Source organism: Artemia franciscana, chromosome 5 (assembly GCF_032884065.1).
Source record: "Artemia franciscana chromosome 5, ASM3288406v1, whole genome shotgun sequence".
NCBI lineage: Eukaryota > Metazoa > Arthropoda > Branchiopoda > Anostraca > Artemiidae > Artemia > Artemia franciscana.
The window spans coordinates 29,744,396-29,767,502 of record NC_088867.1 but is presented as its reverse complement, the minus strand read 5'-3'; the positions used below and the strand labels follow the sequence as shown (position 1 = coordinate 29,767,502).

At 34.9% G+C, this 23,107-nt stretch overlaps 1 protein-coding gene across 1 annotated transcript; it reads right to left on the bottom strand.

Moving 5' to 3' along the window:
* Nucleotides 1-1,186: 1,186 nt before the first annotated feature.
* On the bottom strand, nt 1,187-21,071 carry LOC136027236 (MTOR-associated protein MEAK7-like). The gene is made up of 2 exons (XM_065704295.1): nt 21,004-21,071; nt 1,187-2,771 (listed from the first exon to the last, which is right to left on the bottom strand). The coding sequence occupies exon 2, from the start codon at nt 2,765-2,767 to the stop codon at nt 1,349-1,351; it is 1,419 nt and encodes a 472-aa protein (XP_065560367.1). The 5' UTR covers nt 2,768-2,771; nt 21,004-21,071; the 3' UTR covers nt 1,187-1,348.
* Nucleotides 21,072-23,107: the final 2,036 nt, after the last annotated feature.

Below are 23,107 nucleotides of genomic sequence, written 5' to 3'. Positions count from 1 at the left end.
TAGAAACAAAATTTCAAGAGAAAATGGGGTAAAGATTAAAAAAAGAAATCAGAGCTTCATCAGCCCTATCAGCGGAAATGCGTTTCATTAAGGAATGAGGTTTTTCCTGGAGGGAGGGAGTCGTAAAAACAATACAAAACACGCAATTTACACGAGCATTATACGAACTTTGTGAATATCTACAAGAATTCTAGTGGAAATTAGGGTTGGGAATGGGGCTGCGTCATGTCCCTCTTCCCTCTACGTGCAGACTGAGAGCAGCCATGGATGGCAACTTCTTAGAGGTCTTAAGGTTTGTTATGACAACACAAGGAAGAAGAAATAGCATGAAATATCTGGAATTTACTGCTATGTACACTAATCATACTGTAATGAAGTTATCATATTTATATGTGAAATGAGATTTTTTGATCTTTTAATGGATCTATTTCTGCATTTAAGAACAGAACAACACTTTGCCATATTTAATGGTTTGGATATTTTACCAAAATAATAATTTACTCTTGATAGATTTTCAGCAATCTGTTTCAAAGATGCGTCAACATTGACGAAAAAATAACCCGTTACAGCTACTGTACCTAAAATGTGATTCCAGGTTAAAGCTGTACATTTCTCCTATATCATGAAAAGAGAAATCACCAATGCAACAGCACAAAAAAAAAAAAAAAAAAAAAAAAAAAAAAAAAAAGAGACAGAAGGAGAAAAGGAAGACTGTTTTCCTAAATTAGTGATTAATATAGACCAGCACTTGAATGAGGCCTTAACCCTACTCATCCATACAATCACATAGGTCAAACAGCATAGCCACACACAATCAACCATAAAGAATAATCCATGGACAGGCAGTCATGTCGTCAATAAGTATAAGTCGTCATTTACCAAACAATAGAAAAAATAATATAGACAAATAATTCAGAGGCAACACCCAACATAAGGGCTCATCAGGAGAATACACTGCAGATGCAATCTCTTTGGACAGGACCATTGACAAAAAATATTTCTGTAGCACAGGGATTCTACAAAAAGAGAGGAAGTTGAGAATCAGTTCATTGAATGCCTAAAAACGTACTTTTCGGTGTTGTTACCATAAATAAGGCAAGATCTGGTAAAACGGTGGTTGATGACGGAGGATTGAACTCCGAGAAGCCCCCAGATATAACATTAAATCGGTGTTATATTAAACTAGTAGAATGCAATTCGGATTTATTTATATTACAACCCATAAAAAGAAGAACAAAAAAAAAAACATTAAAAAACAAGACACAACTGCAACTATAAAAAAAATCAGTAAAAACTTTCCACGGAAATAAGGAAAGGCACAGCCAAAATAACAAATAAAAAAATAACACTAGTGATTGAATCTTGATCTTCCAGGAGGACTGGACCCGTACAATGCTGTATCGAGAGGTGGAAGTTCTTTTTCGCCAGGTTGATCTGAAGTAGCAGTATCTCTTAGACCTTCACTGACTGGAGTCTTTCCAGTGACTTTGAGCATAGCAGCTGCTTCCATATCAACATCCAGTATGCTTACTTTCTCTGTCACTTCTTTCTTGGGTTCAACTCCAACACCCCAAATCTCTAAATGCTGAATTTTAAATTCTTTCTCATGAGATAACTGCGGATTTCCATACGTGGAGCTACTCGGAGAACAATAACCCTTTCCAAAATCACTATCAATCCAAAGACAAAAGTATTCTAACTGACCTCCAAAGCCTAATCCATTGGGAAATGTATGACATTTTATGTTGAAATACTGATAATGCTCGTTATAACCAGTACAACCGAAAGTGGCCATAAGCGGCTTGATGCTAAATAAAAACGCTGTAGGTTTTCCGTAGAAGTGTGGGTTGACCCTCCAGTCTTCAGCAGCAAAGCCACCAAATCTATGACCATGAGTATCCTCAACAAACACCAGTGATGGCCCCTTTTCTAAGATATTTCCAAACAAAGTTGAAAAACTTTCCCCATGTGCAGAAGTGGAATATAAAAGTCTCCAAGTGTCTCGCACTTCCAGAGGAATGGCCGTATTTACAAATATAATTTCGGAAAAAGACAGGAATTTCTTGTAGCCTGAATTTGCTTGGACCATGCACAAAGGAATCAGAGGAGCAACGACATTGGGAGTTGACATATTAAAAAATCTTGTAAAAAGCATTGTATGAATTTCGGCCAAAACATGGTTATGAATTAACCATTCACTAACTTCCAGTTCCTTAAAATTTTTGTCTGGAATTTCTCTCAAAGTGCTTCTTTCTTTAGATGGTATCTCATGGAAAAATAAGTCACGTCCCAAATATTGACACAAATTCTCAATCATAGAATCTTCATCCGCCATATAATTGTCCCAGCTCTTAAAAGATGGTTCCAAAGATGAGAACAGTTTGAAAAGTGACACGATAGTCTTCAAGTAGTTCATTATATCCTTGCTTGTTGCAAATTTACTTTGACCAGAAGCCAAGTAGATTACAACAGAAGCCTTTCCCTCAGTTGGTCCCTTTAATAGCCTCACAGCATATTTTATATAATTTCTAAGGGTTACATGAGTTTCGCCTGTTGTGTATTCAGAGAGTATGTCACAAAACCTTTCAACAAACAATTCATTCTCTTTGCTGCAAGATTCGATCAGCTGTTCAAATATTTTGCTTCTAGGAACTGTAGACAGGTGATCTAGTTTGTCTGTCCCAAAAAGTACTGCAATAGCTTGTCTGTCTTCATCACTTAAAAGTGACAAGTCTTTTTCCATCTCTTTGCTTTGAGTTGCTCCCATTATTCTAGAAAAGATAAAAAAAACCGATTATATTTTGTACACAAAGATAACACGTTAGAACCATAATACAAGCCAGAAGATAAAAAATAAGTTTTCAAAAATCTTATGATTTTTCAAGATTTCCAAGAATAGATTTACCATGTGCTTCATTACATAGTACTTTCGGGAAAAAGAAGAAGAAAAAAAAACACACACACTCAAAAAGAGGGTGCGGAGTACATAATACTCGAGTAATCTTCAATCCAAAATAAATGTATTCACTGCAAAAACAAGCTCTGATTAAAATCCACAAAGTTTGATCATTGGCCCCATTCTATGGATTCACGAGGTTTGTAAAACTGATAAGAGCTGCATAATTTTCCTGCTAGATCTATCTTTGTTGAAAACATATTGTATGTCTTTGCTCTACAGAAAACATAGTAACTCCAAACTGCAATTGCTAAAACGTGTGTTTTGGAGGTAATATGGATGATTACGTGTTATCCCAACCACGCTCAAGAAGTGAAGCTAGGCAATCATAATGAAATGTACCAAGGTCTGATAAAAATATAATACTTTAGTAACAAAACTATGGAAACCACAACACAGAATTATGGAAAACAGGCCATCCACTGAGCATTATATTAAATAACTAACCTAACCTAAAGGACTTCACATATTAAATATTTAATTAAAATATACCTGTATAGTAGTATATTTCACTCAAGCTGATTAAAAAGAATCGGCTTTAAACAGATCAAACTTCTTGAGTATGGTCGGGATCACATGTAAGTACCGTAATATGTTCTAAATTTGGACGACAAAAATTATTGATTTTTTTTTTATTGCAGCACTTAGTTTACATTTTATTTAAAGCATAAAATTCCTTGTATTCAATTTCTATAAATTAACAACAAACAATTCCACAAAGAAGTTTTGAGTTTCGTTCGAGAAGAGGTGTTCTACATCTGTAGCGAAATAACCAAAGTTGAAGTAGTATAGTGTTTTAAAAGAAATCACTGCCTTAAGTTATCAGCATTACAATAGCAAATAATACATGAGAATTTTGGTACTTTTACCGACTAGGGACCAAATTGAGACATTGCACAAGACAATTAATGCAGACAATTCAAAAGACTTTAATTTCTATTTTGTTTTGTTTCAAATGGACCAATCATAAAACAAAGAGAAATGAAAATAATATGAAAACCACAAAGCTTAAACAGAATACAAATTTCAACAAAACAAACACTTTGTGTATGGACTGGTACGAAAAAATCCTAGAAGATGGTGCCTTACAACGCGATTAGATGCAAGATGTTATTCTAATTTAACTCAAAGAAACCAAAAAATAAGAATTAACCGTTTTTTATTTTGATTAAAATGAAGAAAAAACTCATAGTGAGCAAATTTAAAACGAACGTAAAATTATTCTCTAGATGAGGGGGCTGCCTTTCCTCAACTCTCACCCTTTACACTAAAATCTTAATGTTCTTTAAAAATACTTCTCATTCAAACTCAAGGGACCTTGAAGGTGAGCAGTCTACCTTAAATAATTATGGCAAAAAGTCTAACTTTATCGTAAAGAGCAAAAGTCGAGGAAAGGGAAGCCCCCCCCCCTCATATATGGAATAATTTCTATTCAAGTATTAATGTTGCTCTTTACTTTCAGTAAAATAAAACGTTTTTTTGACGGGTCCTCTCCTGTAAAATTTTCTCTGAAAAACTCCCCCGCGAAAACTTTTCTCTCCATGGAAAATGCTCCCCATGGAACAACAGGGAAATGGCATAGCTTACAATCCTACCCCCAGCGACTATGGGGGATCATGTCATCCCCAAAGGCATTGTTATTTGACATTTAAGCTATGCTGAATGAAGTGGCTATCTCAAGATTTTGATCAGACGTTTTTGGGGGGAAACATCGGAAGGGGGTGGTGTAGATTCCCTCCAAACTTTTTGACACTTAAAAAGGACAGTAGAATTCTCCCGATCTTCTAGGATCATTGGTTCTATAGAATCACCCCCTTAAAAAAAAAAAAGGAAAACGCGCATCTGTGATCTTTCTTTTGGCAAAAAATACAAAATTGCACATTTTTAGATGGGTGCTTGAAATCTCTACGGTGGCGTTCTCAGATATGTTGAATCTAATGGTGTGATTTTCATTAAGATCCATTGACTCTTTTGGAATGTTTCCACCCTTTAAAAAATAATGTACATATCTTATCAGGTTCGTACCTTTTGATGGGTGACAATAAACCTAAAGAATGTTGTATATTTTGAATAAGCATAAAAAGCCAATTCTTTTTATGTATCTATTGTTGTCAAAATTTTGTTTTTTAGAGTTTTGGTAACTATTGGGCCGAGTCGCACCTTACTTACAGTTCATCACCATGAACCGTTTGAAAACACTTTCACTTTATCCTTAATGGTAGGCAGCATGGTCGAAATTGGATCTACCTAGAGAAAACTGCAGTTGATAAAAAGTGAAATTAAAATAAACCTCTTCTCCAGAACCTGACTTGATCTGGCCGTAATATTGAAAATTCTGCAATCCCATTGTTATAAAACACTACATTTGCATTCTCAGGATCGTAATCATAGTTCTAATTTCAGAAAATAAATTAATTCGCACAGAGGTATTTTAGGGCATCCTTTGTCCATTTCAAATATATAATAATTGGAAGTCAAATGCCTTTTAGCATAAGATCTACTAGAAAAATAGTGTCTTGTGACTCAATAATAGCAACTTACTAATTTACCGCCAAAATTAAATAGTTCGTGTTAATAAACTGTAGGTAAGGAGCGACTCAGCTCAGTAGTAACCGAAACTATAAAAGCCGAAATTTTGATATCAATAGATGCGTCAAAAGAATTGGCTTATTATGCTGATTCCAAATATATAAGATTCATCAGGTTTAGTGTTATTCATCAAAAGCTGCGAGGCTGAGAAAATTTGCCTGATTTTCAAAATAGTGGGAAAATCTCACCTAAAAATCAAGGAATCTTGATAAAAATCGCACGGGGAGAATTTTCATGTTCACACATCAATTTCCATAGGGAGAATTTACCATGGGGAGAAAAATTTCCAGGGAAAATTTTGATAGAATTCCTATAAGAAATTCTTTATTTGTCTTACTTTCTCTTTACCAACTCAATTTTGCATGTGGAGATATTCTAGGGGAATGGTCCAGGGAAAAATTTCAGCAGGTTTGGATTTCTGGGAAAAAATTTCCATGGCAGGAGGGATTTCCTGAGTGACCGGAAAAACGATTAGAAATTAAAGTCTTTTAAAATCAAAGCATGATAAGTTGAATTTTTTCAGGCTGTATCGTCCCCAATAAATTTTAAGAGGGGGGAAGTATTTTACATGGGAGGAATTTCCACAGAGAAGTTTCCCGTGAAGGGAGGAAATTTGACATGTGGAATGAGCCAGATTTACCAGCATCGTTTAAAAAACGATCAGAAATCAAATAAAAAAAAACAAGTTTTATTTTTCAACTGAAAGTAGGGAGCAACATAAAGACTCGAAATAAACAGGAATTATTCAGTATACGAAGGGGCTGCCCCCTCCTCAATACCTTGCTCTTTACGCTAAACTTTAATCCTTTATCCCATTCTTTTAAGAACAACTCCTGACACACAAGGAAACACAGGTTTAATTAAAACAGGAAGATTTTTTTCACAATTAAGTACATATTGTGAAAATTGCTTTTAGCCGAGTATTAACAAACCCCAAAGGCCGGTTTATAGATCCTTAAATTATCAAACAGTTCGTAGTAACAAACTGTAGTAAGGAGCAACCCGGCTCAATAGTAGCCGAAACTCTGAAAACGGAATTTTGATACCAATAGTTATATGAAAAGATTTGCATTTTAATGCATATTTGAATATACAAGTTTCATCAAGTTTAATCTTACCCATCAAAGTTAAGAGCCACAGAAAATTTGCCTTATTTTAGAAAATAGGGGGAAAAACCCCCTAAAAGTCATAGAATCTTAACGACAATCACACCATCAGATTCAACTTATCAGAGAACCATACTGTAGAAGTTTTAAGCTCCTATCTACAAAAATGTGGAATTTTGTATTTTTTTCCCAGAAGCCAGATCACAGATGCGTGTTTATTTGTTTGTTTTTTCCCAGGGGTGATAGTATCGACCCAGTGGTCCTTGAATATCGCAATATGTCTCATTCTAACGGAAATTGAACGTTCTAGTGCCCTTTTTAAGTGACCGAAAAATTGGCGGGCACCTAGGTCCCCTCCCAAGCATATTTCCCTCCAAAGTCACTGGATCCAAATTTTGAGATAGCTATTCGGTTCAGCTTAGTCAAAAACCTAATAACTATGTCTTTGGGGACGACTTAATACCCCGCAGTCCCCAGGGGAGGGGCTGCAAGTTACAAAATTTGCCCACTGTTTACATAATAGTAATGGTTATTATGAAGTGTACAGATGTTTTCAGGGGGACTTTTTCACATTGGGGTGGGGTGGGGGAGGGGGTTACGTGGGAGGATCCTTCCTTGGAGGAATCTTTCATGAGGGAAGAGAATATCCATGAAGGGGGCACAGGATTTTCTAGCATTATTAAAAAAAGAGAGAAAGTAAATAAAAAAAATTTCAACTGGAAGTAATGAGAAGCATTAAAACATAAAGCAAACATAAAATATTACGTATATAAGGGGGTTAGGCTCCTCCACAATAGCTTGCTTTTTACGCTAAAGTATTTTTAACAATTCCAACTATTTATTCTATGGCCTTTGTGATTCAGGGGTCATTCTTAAACATTTGGGACAAAATTCAAGCTTTAGTGTAAAGACCAAGGTATTGAAAAGGGGGAGAACCCCCTCATTTACGTAACAAAAATATACAAATATAGAAGTTCGTTATGTAAGTTAATTCGTAAGGTACGTATGTTTATTCCTAACAAAACCTTTTAAAAAAAAAAAAAAATAAAAAAATCTAGTCGTATCGTTTTATTTATTCATGTGTTGTGAGCCAAAATCAAAATATGCATTAATTCAAAAACATTCAGAAATTAAACAAAAAAAAAAGAGTTTTTTTTAACTGCAAGTAAAGAGCAACATTAAAACTTAAAAGGAATGGAAATTATTCCGCATACGAGAGGAGTTGTCCGCTCCTCAACGCCTCGCTCTTTACGCTAAAGTTTTTTAATTGCTTTAAAAAGTAGAGTTGTGACAAAGAGTCAAACTTAAGAGTAAGGAGCAGGGCGTTGAGGAGGGGACAGCCCCTTTCATATATGGAATAATTTCTGTTTGTTTGAAGTTTTAATGCTGCTCCATATTTGCAGTTAATAAAAATTGTTTTTTTTTTTATCTAATTCAAAGAAAGCATCAGGATAAATTGAGCTATTTGACAGCTATATATGTGTTAAGGATTTGAGTTTTGAGAGATTATTTTTAATTGGTTGTGTGCTATTGGGAATACTGAAGTTTTGTTTATTGTGATTTATTAACCTAATTTTCTAGGGATTCAAAAGGCTTGTTTTAATAAGAAAGCATCATTCCAATTCATTCTTCATTTTCTACCTTATTAAGAACAATGTTAGTTTTAGTTCCTTCTTCTTCTTCTTATTCAGCAGACGGGCTTTTCAGTTGATACTATTTAGCCCTTTTCCTTTTGGCTCACTCTGTGAGATCGACAGAGCTATGGAGCTGGTTTGTCTTGTATGATTTGTATCTGCTCAGATTTCTTGAAGTATATCTTTTGATACCAGCAGTTGAATTATAAGAGAGTATATATTGATCTCTGTGCTCTGCGGGAGAGTATGGTCAGCAAGACTCTTGGCTGTTGGTGGAATTTTGTGGTGTTTGAAGCATTCTAACATTTTACGTCGCAGGGTATACTGTGCAGACGTCAGCATATTACATTCAAATAGGCAGTGATCTATTGTTTCATTCTTAAGATTACATGACCTGCAAAGGGGGGACGAGGGAACTTCGCCACTTGAATTAGGAATCTGATATGAAAATGCCTGAAAATTTAGCCCATTTGAACCTGACCGAATCCTATGATAAATCTTGGAAAGGTGCTTACTTGGGAAAGGTGATGGGGTAGGATTCTTATTAATTATCAGTACCTCTGTAAATCTCCAGCGGTAAATATCTCTAATGGGGATTGGTCTCCCACTTGGCTGGTCAATATTTAAAGCATTTTTGGCTATTTCATCTGCCTTATGGTTACCTATTATACCTGAGTGGCTTGGAATATACTGTATATGAGTTAAAATACCTTTTGTAGCAAAAATATCAATAATCCTAAGACAAAGAAATGTGTCAATATCCATCTTATTTTGAGAAGCTGACGAAAGAAGCTCTAGGCTTGACAAAGAATCAGAATATATTATAATATTTTTAATATTAACTTTCATATATTCATTAACCATGAGGAAATCTAGTGCCATGATTATGGCGTTTAGCTCGGCAGACATTACAGATGAATTATCTTGTAATCTCTCTCCTAAAGCGATATTATGGGTTGGGAAGAAAGCTCCGCTTGCCACTTTCTCATTCATTTTGGACCCATCTACAAAAATTTGGAAATAATTTTTATAAGCAACATTATTTAGTTCGGCAAATTTTTTCTGAATAAAAGAAATGGGGGTAAGTTCTTTGGTCCACTTTGAGAAGTCAGTCTTTATTATGGGGGTTGACCAACTCCAAGGGGGGGTTTGGGGGAATGTGGGTGCAATAGATTTTACTGGCACTGGGAACTTCTTCTGGATATTTGCATATTCATTTGCAACGCCTCTAAACATAGATGGATTTCTTAACCAGTTATGCAGGGTATGAGAATCATTGGCTTCAATTTTTGTAAGGTACTTAATTAGTAGAGATCTTCTTCTTTCATTTATTGGTGATAGTCCACTCTCAGTAAGCAGAAACTTAGTTTTTGTTGGTTTCCTAAGACCAAATATAAGACGAATTATATCATTTTGTGTCGTTTCGATTTTTTGCATGTGGGTCTTAGCACAAGCACCATACACTATGAGGCCATAATCAATATGGGGCCTTATATATGATTTATAAAATTGGATTAGTGTTTTCTCATTACAGCCCCAAGGTGTGGCTAGTAGCCTTTTAATTATTCTTGTTTTTCTATAGCACTTTTTTATTAGTTCCACTACACTTTTAAAAGGTGTATCTCTTTTCTTCTATATAATTTTACAGCACACTCTAATCAATCAGTGGGAACAAATCAACAGACTGATAAGTGCTTGCTGTAAGATAATAAAGAAGAAAAGGGTCATGCTATTGTAGAACATAGTAGGCATATAGATAGTGGTATATGTCTTAGTTCATTAAGGAGGGGGAGGGGTAAAGCAATCTGCCTTTGCAAATGGGATAAGTAAGTATTAATGATTGTCTTAAAGTAGCCTTTTTAATTTGGTAACCATTTTCTATTGACAAATAAAAAGGGACAAGGTATCATTTTTGGCCTCTATAAGGGCTTAAGCAAATCTTTGGCATGACGTAAATAGTTGGGATAGGACTAGATAGGATTTACTGACTACAATATAGGAAAACTTTAGGAATTAGTCTGTCTATGACTTGTATACTTTGTACTAACTTTAACACCATGTCCAAGATTGGGCAGCATTTTCTAAGTTTTAGGCTCAAGCTTAAAGTGTTTCTCCATGATTAGGCTCAAGTAATGGCTATCAGTGCAGTCAAATTTGTAAGTGGTGCATAGAGTTAAAATACTCAAATTAGTCACATATTTATTAAGAAATTTTTTGCAAATCCAATGGTTCTCTTTCTGGGTGGTGTAAAGGAGATTTCAGAGTAACTTTATGGTTGAAGCAATGAATAGAGTTCCAACAACTGTGCATTTTACATTGTTTTAGGAAAGTAAATGAAAAGACACATCACATGGCTTGCTTAGCTTCTACCCAGTAAACTAATCTAAAAACTGTAAATTTGTCCAGAATTCTACCACAGACAATGGAACTGAGGTATCAAAACCCAGATTCAGTAAAAAGCAGACTCAAGCCAAAGTAAAGGAAAATGCAGTAATGTATTTTAGAGGATATCTAGAAGGAAACTTTTTAGAAGCTAAATATGAACACCAAAAAGTTCCTTATTTTGTGCTTTTTCAAATACTATATTTGCCTCTTGACAATGCACCCAACCCCTGAGAGCCCCAGATATAGTCATAGCATTCTCAATCAGCAAACCCAGCAAAACCAAAAGAAAACAATAAAATTCTTACTTTATCAAATGCAATGTGTTTCTAATAAGCAGATTATCATACTTAATCCCATTGTTATGCACAATTTACAACTAATCTCAAAAACTTTTGCAATCACATAGGTCTAATGCTTTTGACAGGTCAAAAACAGAGCTATGTACCCACTAAGAAAGAAAAGAAAATCTACAAGAGAGGAAAAACAATGGAGAAATATATTAATCACAGCTATATCTGGTACCATCAGAGGTGCAAGAGGTTTTAATGAACATGATGTATCCATGGTCACAAAGTATTTTGCAGTTGCATTCTTCCTAACTATTGTACTTGGACTGTAAGTAACAACTTCTCATATATTGGATCATTATCATCAACTTCTAACAAATACCATATTTTGCTTTCTTTGGCAGTCATGAGGTCAAAGTTATGAACGAAGGATTCTATTCAGATCATCTTCCAACCTCTACTTGCTTTCACCCCTCCCCACCTACTACCGACAATAAAAAATTGAATTGGTTTCCACACAAAGACAGGAAAAATGTACCAAGTGGGACTTTCAGTAATGTCTATGACAAGACACTGATTAAAATCAAAGTGCCTTTAGATCTTCTATGCAATCATGGTCTGCAGCAATAAAGGAAAAGAATATCTCAGTTGAGCTCACATCCTACTTAGCGCAAATAAATCTCATGTTGGAATGTGAAGAATCAAGTGCTGTTCCTCTTCAATAGATTCATAAAAAATCTCAAGTTAAAGACTGGTAAAAAAAAAACAACAACAATAGAGGTCTAATAAATACATGTAATTTTGCTTTCAGTTAGGAATGATTGTGGTCACCCAAAAAAGGGCCTTGTTAATGATTATTGACCAGAGACTCCACAAGGACTGGTAATTCAATAAGAAACTGAATAAACATAAGTTATTGTTGATCCACAAAAATGTGATTTGTATTGCTGAAAGCCCTTCCAAAATCTGGACAAATAGCAAGCCTGCCAAAGCCCCTAGTTCCAGTGTGTCTGAAATAAAGTGGTTTGGGTATTTCAAGAGTAGGTTCAGTTCACTCAAAAAAAGTACAGGGGATTTTTTTTTTTAAGCAGCTAGACGTTCAATGCAAAATAAAGAATAAATGAATCAATGCAGATTAAGGGGAAATCTTAGTTAGTATTAAGAAAAATATCCATTTTGTTCCAATTAGAACCTAATATCTAGATACATTTGAAAAAAATGAAGTTCAGGGCTAAAGAGTATTTTTAAGTAAAAATATGACTGTTAATATTTTCAATATGTACATCCCTCAAGGTGATTCTCCCCAAATTAGTGATGTTTTGTCCAATAGTCACAAATTTCCCCCCAAGAGAGATGTTTATCATTGTTGGTGATTTTAATTCACATTCTAATGCATTGTGTAATTGTGGAACTACAAATAGAAGTGAAAACATATAGAAGGACTTTTAATGAATAGCGATAATATTTGTCTCCTAACCCCAAAGAATTTACCAACCTGACTAAACAGTAACACAGGCTCATATACCACAATTGATTTGATGCTTTCTTCCCCTGGAGTTTTGAATAGATCCAACATATCCTGTTGTGTAGGCAGCTCATTATATAGTGACCATAAGCCTATCCTGCTAGAGTTAGATAAAAATGATCATGTGCCAAATCCTGATAGATATAGGGACAGCAATAGATCAATGTCTCAATTAAAACGTATGGATTGGAATGTATTTAGAGATGTACTTAATATATCTAATGTGAATGTCCAACAAGAGCAGACTGCTACCATCTATGGCAAAATGGAATATTTCAAAATAAAAGCTGGAAAAGAAGCTACTCATATTAGATGAGATGAAAAACGTCACAAAGTCACAATCTGGTGGAATAAAGAATGCTCTTTTGCCAAGTGTAATTTAGATACAGCCAAAAGGCTTTACAAGCAATACAGAACCTATGAGCTATATTTAGGAATGCAAAGAAATAATACAAGACTAAAAAAGGCAATCATTAGAGCAAAAAAAGGTTCATGAATTAAATTCTTTGATGCTCATACACCAGTGACTAAAACATACACCACCATCAAGAAACTGTAATCCAGAGACAGTCAGGAAACCATAAATCCACCTTTAGTTCATACAACGAACTTTTAATATCATATATTGAGAAAGCAAATGCTGCTGCAGAGCATCTTGCAAGCATTGTTAGTGTTGAGGACCCCTTTGATGAAGAAGCATTGCTCAAAAATCCAAGGTGAAGCACATGTCTCAGATAGACAACAACAAACCATTTAACAGCTCCTTTTCTCTCCATGAATTGATTAATGTAATTAAGTCACTCCCACAAACTTCACCTGGAGATGATGGCATAAACCATCATTCCATTCAAAACCTACCAATAGACTGGGTGCAAATTCTACTAGACATCATAAATGAAACATGGGATCATGGCTTGTTCCCCAAATCAGGGCAAGACAGTACAGTAAAGCTCATACCAAAACAAGGTAAAGATAAGAGTAAGACTGAAAACTATAGAACTATCACCTTACTACCTATTGCTGGGAAAACATTTGAATGACATGTAAAGCAAAGGTTGACCACAATGATTGAAATAAACAAATGACTACTCAATATAAAGTATGGATTCAGAAAGGGCAGAAACAAAGATGATATCATGTTTATGTGCTTGAATGATGCCCTGTATGCCCTTGAAAACAATAAAGTCCTTGTTGCTATTTTTCTGGATGTAAAGGCAGCATTTGAGGCCATGGTCTATTGTCAAATCTTGGATAGAGTCCTCAAAGCAAAGATAAGAGGCCGATTATTGGCCTTTTGCTTGAGGATAAAGATATTAAGATTATTTTCAGAAAAGCTGCATCATCAATTCTGATAGACAGAAAAAGAGGGGTACCTCAAGGGTCAGTGTTGGGTCCTATTTATTACAATATTAGTAAGTTTAACATCCCCTTTGAAGTTGGAAACATCAGAGGGTATTTTTGCAGATGGTAATTGTCTTTGGGCTGTTGGTATATCAGTTAAAGATGTAGAATCAATTCTTCATGATTCACTCAATCAGATCAGTTATTAGGCTATGGAAGCAGATATGTGATTCTCAGTAGAGAAAACCAAAGTAATGATATTTACTAGGAAAACAAAAATCAATAATCCTAAACTCTGTTTAAATAATACTCTACTGGATATTGTTGATGAAATCAAGTGGCTAGGGTGTCACTTTGACAGGAGACTTACATTCAGAACTCATGTAAATCAAACTAAAGCTGCTTGTATTCAGAGGTTAAAAATGATGAAGATGCTGTCTGCCACTAGTTGGGGTCCCAAATTTTGACTTCTTAAGGCCGTGATTAAGTGAACTTGAAAACATCAAGCTTCAAAATTGAAGTAAGGTTAGCCTTCTGTCTTTTAATTCTCTAGAGACCGTTGGTTGTCAAAACTTCAAATAGCACCAATTATCAAGTCTTGTCAAAGGTTTTGATTGACAGCTTCCTTTGGTGAGATGTTTCAGCCGAGAAATAGTAATATATTTGGCTGGGTAAAAATAAGATTTTATTATTTAAAGTAAAATAAAAATTTTAAGATTTAAAATTTTTTTAAAATTTTTAAATTTTTTTAATTTTTTACTTAAAATTTAATTAAAAATAAATTTTATTAGTTAAAGATATACGCAACTTACAAATTAGCTTACGTAAAGAAACTTCTGTATTCTCATATTTTTATTGCATATATGAGGGGTTTCACCCCCTCGTCAGTACCTCACTCTTCACGCTAAAGCTTAAAATTTGTCACAATTTCTTAAGAATGACCCCTGAATAACAAAAGCCGTAGAATAAATAGTTGGAATTTCTAAAAATACTTTAACGTAAAGAGCGAGGTATTAGGAGGTGAGCCCCTCAAATGCGTAATAATTTCTGTTCCTTTTAACAGAAATTATTATGGAATATTTACAGGAATTAATATTTACAAGAAAATAATAACAGGAATATTCTGTTCCTTTCAGTTGAAAAACTTTGCCATATTTATTTTTTCATTGTTTTTTCTGCGCTCCCTGCGCTCCCTTCATGGAAATTTTCTTCCCCCATGACAAATCCCTCCATGAAAAGTTCCTCCAAAATATCCCCCTCTTCTCAACTCCTGCCCCCAACCAAATGAAGACGCCCCAGAAAACGTCTGTACACTTCCCAATAACCATTACTATATGTAAGCACTGGTCAATGTTAGTAGCTTGTAGCCCCTCCCATGGGGACTGTGGGGGAGTAGGTCATCCCAAACGGCATAGTTGTAAGGATTTTCGACTATGCTGAATAAAATGGCTATCTCAGAATTTTGATCCGGTGACTTTGGGAAAATAATTAGCGTGCGACGGGAGCCTAGGCACCCTCCAATCTTTTTGGTCACTTAAAAAGGGCACTAGAACTTTTCATTTCCGTTAGAATGAACCCTATCGCAACATTCTAGGACCACTGGGTCGATACGATCACCCCTGAAAAAAAAAAAACAACAAAAAAAACAAACAAATAAACACGCATCCGTGATCTGCCTTCTGACAAAAAATAGAAAATTCCACATTTTTAAACAGTTTGTAGTAACAAACTGTAGTAAGGAGCGACTAGGCTCAATAGTAACCAAAACTCTAAAAAAATGGAATTTTGATACCAATAATTATATCAAAAGAATGGCATTTTAATGCTGATTTAAATATATAAGTTTCATCAAGAATAGTCTTACCCATCAAAAATTACGAGCCTGAAAATATTTGCCTCATTTTAGAAAATAGGGGGAAACACCCCCTAAAAGTCATACGATCTTAACGAAAATTACACCATCAGATTCAGCGTATCAGAGAACCTTGTTGTAGAAGTTTCAAGCCCCAATCTATAAAAATGTGGAATTTCGCATTTTGTGCCAGAAGACAAATCACGGATGCATGTTTATTTGTTTTTTTTTCCAGGGGTGATGGGAAATTAGAGGGCACCTAGGCCCCATCCCACGGTCATTTTTACCCAAAGTTACCGGATCAAAATTCTGAGATAGCCATTTTATTCACCATAGTCGAAAAAACCCAATAACTATGTCTTTGGGGACGACTTACTCCCCTGCAGTCCCCGTTGGAGGGGCTGCAAGTTACAATCTTTGACCTGTGTGTATATATAGTAATGGTTACTAGGAAGTGTGCAGACGTTTTCAGGGGGATTTTTTTGGTTTGGGGGGATATTTGAGGGGAGAGGGTTACCGGGGAGGATTTTTCCATGAGGAGCTTCTCATGGGGGAAGAGACTTTCAAACAAGGGGGCACACGATTTTCTAGCTTTATTTAAAAAAAAACACTGGAAAAATAAACATAAAAAGTTTTTTTCTCCTACTGAAAGTGAGAAGCAGCATTAAAACTTAAAATGAACAGAAATTATTATGCATATGAGGGGTCTACCTCCTCGTAATACCTTGCTCTTTACGCTAAAGCATTTTTAGTAATTTCAACTATTTATTCTACGGCCTTTGTGATTCAGGGGTCATTCTTAAGGATTTGGGACAAAATTTAAGCTTTAGTATCAAGAGCGAGGTATCAACGAGGGGTGAGCCCCCTCATATACGCAATAAAAATATACGAATATTGAAGTTCGCTACGTAATTTAATTCGTAAATTACGTATATTTTTTACTTACGAAGACGTTCGTAAAAATAATAAGTAAATGTTGCCTTTTTAAGTAATCAAAAATAGGAGGGCAACTAGGCCTCCTCCCTCGCTCCTTTTTTCTCAAAATCTTCTGATGAAAACTGTGAAAAAGCCATTTAGCCTCAAAAAATTAATAAGCAAATTCCGGTTTAATTATTTATATGTGGAGAGCCAAGATCAAACCATGAATTAATTCAAAGACGTCCAGAAATTAAACAAAAAAAAACAAGTTCTTTTTTTAAATGAAAGTAAGGAGTGACATTAAAACTTAAAACGAACAGAAATTACTCCATATATGAAAGGGGCTTTTCTTCCTCAACGCCCTGCTCTTTACGCTAAAGCTTGACTCTTTCTCTTAACTCTACATTTTAAAACAGTAAAAAACTTTAGCATAAAAAGCGGGGCATTGAAGAGAAAAAGTCCCTTTCATACACGGAGTAATTTCTGATCGTTTTAAGTTTTAATGTTGCTCCTTACTTTCACTTAAAAAAACTTGTTTTGTTTTTTTTTTGTTTAATTGTAGATAGGAGATTCAAACTACAGTAGGATTCTCTGATAGGCTGAATCTGGTGGTGTAAATTTCGTTAAGGTTCTATGATTTTTACGGGTTGTTTCCTCTTCACCTGTGCTTCCAAACTTAAGTCTCTAGACTGCACATGAAAAATGCAGGATCAAAAATCCATCAGCAATCCTTCAATTCGTTGCAATCCAAGTTTCTACCACCAGTCACGATCCGGTAGGGCAACGGGGAAGAAGCTACAGGGTTCTGCTCTGCCTCAAGGTTTGTCACTTGACCTAAATCTCTTGACTTGTCTAGTTCTTCAGCATACCGCATTATTAGGTATTTTGGATATTTACATCTACCAAGCTCCAAATACTTTTTACAAAGGCGCTGTCTATGTGTGGTAACACTTTTAAGATGTATACCTTGCTTTGATTTAATTTTCCCCATGATTTCGGCCTTGTGTGCACAACTTTACTGAAGGCTCCTGACTATTTCTCATTTCTAGGTTTCTTCATTGCATTGAAATAATTTATGGAAATTTCACACTCTATTAACAAGCAGCTGATTATACCAGCTTGTCACTTTGGTCTCTTGGGGGTATTATCGGTGATCTGAAATGATTCTTTCTGGCAACCGACTTGTAAAAATTTCAGGTAGCTGAAAATATTCTATGGGACTGTTAGAAAACAGGAAAATAAATCGAAAAATGGTTCCAATCATCTTACAGGTTATTGTCTTCTGCTCATGATAGTACCGATTTTGTTCTAAAAGCAATATCCTTTATCGAGTACACTTGTGAAAATGACCTAGACATTTTCTAAGATTTCTAAGCAATTAGAGGAAATAGAGCAAAATCCTTTCAAACATTTTGTAGCATCTTCAAGAAGCTATGGCCTGATATTAAAAGCGGCATCTTCCGCCAATGAATACTTGAGTACTTTTTAAATATAAATTTTCAATTTAACATGGGATTTTCGAGTTCCATCAGTTCACTTAATCACAGCCTTAATTGAATTCTACACAAAATACATTAGGCCAAAATTGGAATATGGTTCAATAATTTATCAAATAGCCAGTAAAATCACACTAAAAAAACTGGAGGGTATTCAGAATTCTGCCCTTTGCATAGCATTCTGTGCTTGAAAAATCACACCTGTGATATTCTTAATATCTGAAAGTGGCCTAGAAGACTTAAAAGTACAATGCCTTATCAGTGGACATGAACACCTCAAGAAAATAAGCCTGACTGAAAGAAATCATCCTCTGAAATCTTGCCTGCTGAAACATGGACAACAGCAGCTTTCAAACAAATAAAAATAGTGGCTGATCAGCTGGCATTAATGCTCTAAGAGAAAAAGGCATTGAGCCCAAATTATCTGAAATACTTCATACAGGAATTCTAATACCCACCCTCATATGGGGCTACCAGAGTATAGAGTTCTTTGAAGACCTTGAAAACTGGGAAGGGCTGGATCTTGCAAACTCATTCAAGTAACTCACAGAAGTAAGTTTTACTGACCATATTGACATATATACAGATGCTTCCAAAAATGAAAACGGGGTTGGAGCTGCATTTATTGTCCTATCCAAGTCTATAGTGCATAAATTCAAGCTTGATGGATACTTGACTGTAGCTGATACTGAAGTAATTGTGTTGACCATGGCTGCAAACTTTGTATCTGTCTCCTTTATCCCTGGAGCTAATGTAAGAATCTTGTCTGACTCTAAAAGTGCTATTTTAGCCCATTAAAGTTTTTACTGGCCTAAGAAACCAGCCCTAGAAACCATTTTATGCCACACATCATTACAAGAAGTTGTCAATATGGGTATGCACATAGCCCTTCAATGGATACCTGGTAACATGGACATACCAGGAAAACAAACAAGCAGATCTGGCAGCCAAAGATGCAACTATATCAGGTAAAGAGATATCCAGTGCTGTAACATCATCTATAGTAATGCTATTAGTTCAATTACACAGAAGTTAAAACATGAATCTTTCATAAATAACCAAGCTAAGAGTTCAAACTGGTTTGTTACCAGGAAACAGAAACAGCTTTTTGAAAAAGAACTTTACAGGAAGTTATCAAGACAACAGGGTAAAATACTATTCAGGCTGCAATCAGAATGTGTAGGAACAAATTCATACTTAACCTGCTTCTATAGTGAAAACCCAAAGTGTAGCAACTGTGATCAAGTAGAAACAGTAAACCACCTTCATGATCTTACATATGTAAACAAACTTAATGACTACCATAATCTTCTTGGCAGCTCAGCAGCAACTGATGAGAATATAATAGTGATTTCAGCAACAATTGAATTTTTACACTAGATCTCATGGGATAAATCCTTATTATTAATCTTTTTTATTTCAGCAGCATTCATCCAAAGTGCATACTCATCAAGTCACACCAGTGAGATGGAGGATTGAACTCATCATCATCATTAAAAGCATAGCTTTTTTCATAAATTTGCTTGCAAAGTTGGAAAAAGAAGGAAATAAGTGAAAATAAAGACTCTCCCCCTGGAAAATATGTTAACTAGGATTATTTTGCATATTATGAAGTAAGCATTGTTTTCTTAGCATGTCTCCTTATGCATTGGAATAGTCATAATCCTGTTTTCAACTTTGCTCAACAATTTATGAGGCTTCATAGATCCACAAATACATTCCCTAAATTTTGAAAACCTAGATATGGCTTAAAATTCTACTTCAAAAACAGAAATTGCATTTTCAAAACTAGAACCAGAGAAAAGGAAACTGATAGGCTTAACTGAAAATTAAGGTAAAACGTTGTTTTGTCAAAATTTCAATAGGTCAAAAACATGTCAAATAGGCAACCTTTTAAGACTTAGAAATTAGAAGAAAGTTAACATGGAAACTTAATAATACCTTCTCTAAGTACGTTTTTGGCCCTGGATTCAGTACTTAGTTTCATTTTTCTAACCTAACCCCTTTCCAAGATAACAAAAAGTACATAAGCTAAATTTGGTAAAATTCTAGTTGACTGACTTTTGGCTATCTTGTAAAGGGGTTAGGTTAAGAAAATGAAACTTTCAAGGATGGGTCTAAAGGCTAAAGTATGTCCTGGGAAGGTATTTTGAAGTACCCACTCCACTTCTCCTCCCTCTAGAGGGCCCTGAAATTTGCCTACATGACAGGTAGAAACAGCTACATGACCTACTGAAATTTTGACAAAACAACATTTTATCTTAATTTTCAGTTGCCAGTTGTCATTTCTGTCTTTAGTTCTCAAAATGCAATTCCTGTTATTTGAGTAGAATCCTGAGCCTTATCAATGTTTTTTTTTCAAAATTTAGGAAATGTATTTGCACATGTTTAAAACCTTATAAATCGGGATTGAGCAAAGTTATGAAGCTGAAAACAATTTTGCTGTAGGCCTACTTCAATTAAGCAGAAGATCTATTTTACGAGGTTTCATTTTTATAACACACATATTTTTAAAGGTCAGGGACCTCTAAAGAGAGAAGGAGTAGAAGTAGTTGCTTCAAGATACCTTCCTGAGACATACTTTAGTTTGTATATTCATCCCTGAAAGTTTCATTTTCCTAACCTAAACCCTTTCTGAGATAGCAAGAAGTCAATTAACTAGAATTTTACTCTAAATTTTACCAAAGGCACCGATGGGTATGTTCACTTTGCTCGTAAGTCATTTGTGTGAACTATTCAATATTTGGGCTACAATGCATTCACCTTGTCCTTATGTCAGTTAGCCCTTTGAAATTTTATAGGCAATATATTGACCAGAAAAGCACCCAATATGAATGAATTTCTCAATTTGTAAGGGCATAGAATATTGGATATTATATTGGCTTATTAATTAGGCTAGTAAATATGCTTTTACATAAAAATAAATTTTCTAAACCAAACTTCGTTTCCTTCTTCTTGCTTATTACTTCAGCGGTGTTAAGCGGTTATTGAAACCTGTGTGAAAAGTACTAAAATCCCATAAATTTGCGTACTCTTGGCTCATTTGAAAATTGTTTTAAATTCTATGTCCTTTTGAACAATCAAGTAATATAAAGTTAAAGACGAAAAGATGTTGAATTAGATCAAATAATTTTCTAAAGGTAAATAGCAATGTTAAAACTTAAGAGCCATATCTAAAATGCAGGGAATGGGCTTCCTTGTTCTTAGAAAAAATATTATTTTTGTTTTAGAAAGTTTTAATTTTACAAAAGGAAATATATAAAACCACTGGTTATACATGTTCTCGTCGGATTTCAAAGGCTCTCGGATCAAATTGGAAGCAGCTAGAAGGTTTATCGATCAAAAGCTAAGGTTTTCATGCACTACTACATTTTTGATGTCGTGGGTATGCTTAAGGCGAATTTCTTAGCATTTATGTAGATAATCCTCGATTGAATGACTTGATAGTGGAAATACGCCTTTCCCAGCTGTATAATATTAACTTCAATGCCCTAGGAATAAAGTGTTTTGATAATTTTTCAGCAAAAATTGTTGAAAATTTTCTCCAACATACAAATAGGAAGCCAAACTATGAATTCTTATAGAAAAAATAAACCGAAACGATAAAAACATTTTTTTTTTCATGAAAAAGACTATCAAACAGTTCGTGGTAACGAACTGTAGTAAGGAGTGACCCGGCTCAATAGTAACCAAAACTCAAAAAAATTGAATTTTGATATCAATAGCTACATCAAAAGATTTGTATTTTAATGCTGATTTTAAATATATAAATTTCATCAAGTTTAGTATTACCCATGAAAAGTTACGAGCCTGAGAAAATTTTGCTTATTTAAGAAAATAGGGGGAAACACCCCCTAAAAGTCATAGGATCTTAACGAAAATGACACCATCAAATTCAGCGTATCAGAGAACCCTACTGTAGAAGTTTCAAGCTCCTATCTACAAAAATGTGGAATTTTGTATTTTTTGCCAGAAGACAAATCACGGGTGCGTGTTTATTTGTTTGTTTGTTTTTTTTCTTTTTCCCAGGGGTCATCGTATCGACCAAGTGGTCCTAGAATGTCGCAAGAGGGCTCATTCTAATGGAAATGAAAAGTTCTAGTGCCCTTTTAAGTGACAAAAAATTGGAGGGCATCCAGGCCCCCTCCCACGCTCATTTTTTCCCAAAGTCAACGGATCAAAATTTTGAGATAGCCATTTTGTTCAACATAGTCGAAAACCATAATAACTATGTCTTTGGGGATGACTTACTCCCCCACAATCCCTGGGGGATGGGCTGCAAGTTACAAACTTTGACCAGTGTTTACATATAGTAATGGTTATTGGGAAGTGTACAGATGTTTTCAGGGGAATTTTATTTTGTTTGGGGGTGGGGCTGAGGGGAGGGGGCTATGTTGGAGGATCTTTCCTTGGAGGAATCTGTCATGGGGGAAGAAAAATTCAATGAAAAGGGCGCAGGATTTTCTAGCATTACTATAAGAAAACGATGGAAAATAAACATGAAAACGTTTTTTCAAATGAAAGGAAGGAGTAGCTTTGAAACTTAAAACGAACAGAGATTATTATGCATATGAGGGGTTCTAAAAATACTTTAGCATAAAGATCGAGGTATTTAGGAGGAGATAAATAACTCGCTCTTTATGCTAAAGTATTTTTAGTAATTTCAACTATTTATTCTACGGCCTTTCTGATTCAGGGGTCATTCTTAAAGAATTGGGACAAAACTTACGATTTAGTGTAAAGAGCGAGGTATTAACGAGGGTACAAACCCCCTCGTATACATAATAAAAATATAAGATTATGAAAGTTTGTTACGTAAGTTAATTCTTAAGTTACGTATATTTTTTACTAATAAAAACGTTCGTTAAAAATTGAAAGTTCCAGTTGCCTCTTTAAGTAACCGAAAAATTGAAGGGCAACTAGGCCTCCTTCTCCACCCCTTATTTCTCAAAATCGTCTGATCAAAACTAAGAGAAAGCGATTTAGCCAAAAAAGAATTAATATACAAATTTCATTTT

Bases quoted from the DNA above. Each gene is read 5' to 3' on its own strand.
- LOC136027236 (XM_065704295.1), bottom strand. From the start codon at position 2,767: ATGGGAGCAACTCAAAGCAAAGAGATGGAAAAAGACTTGTCACTTTTA.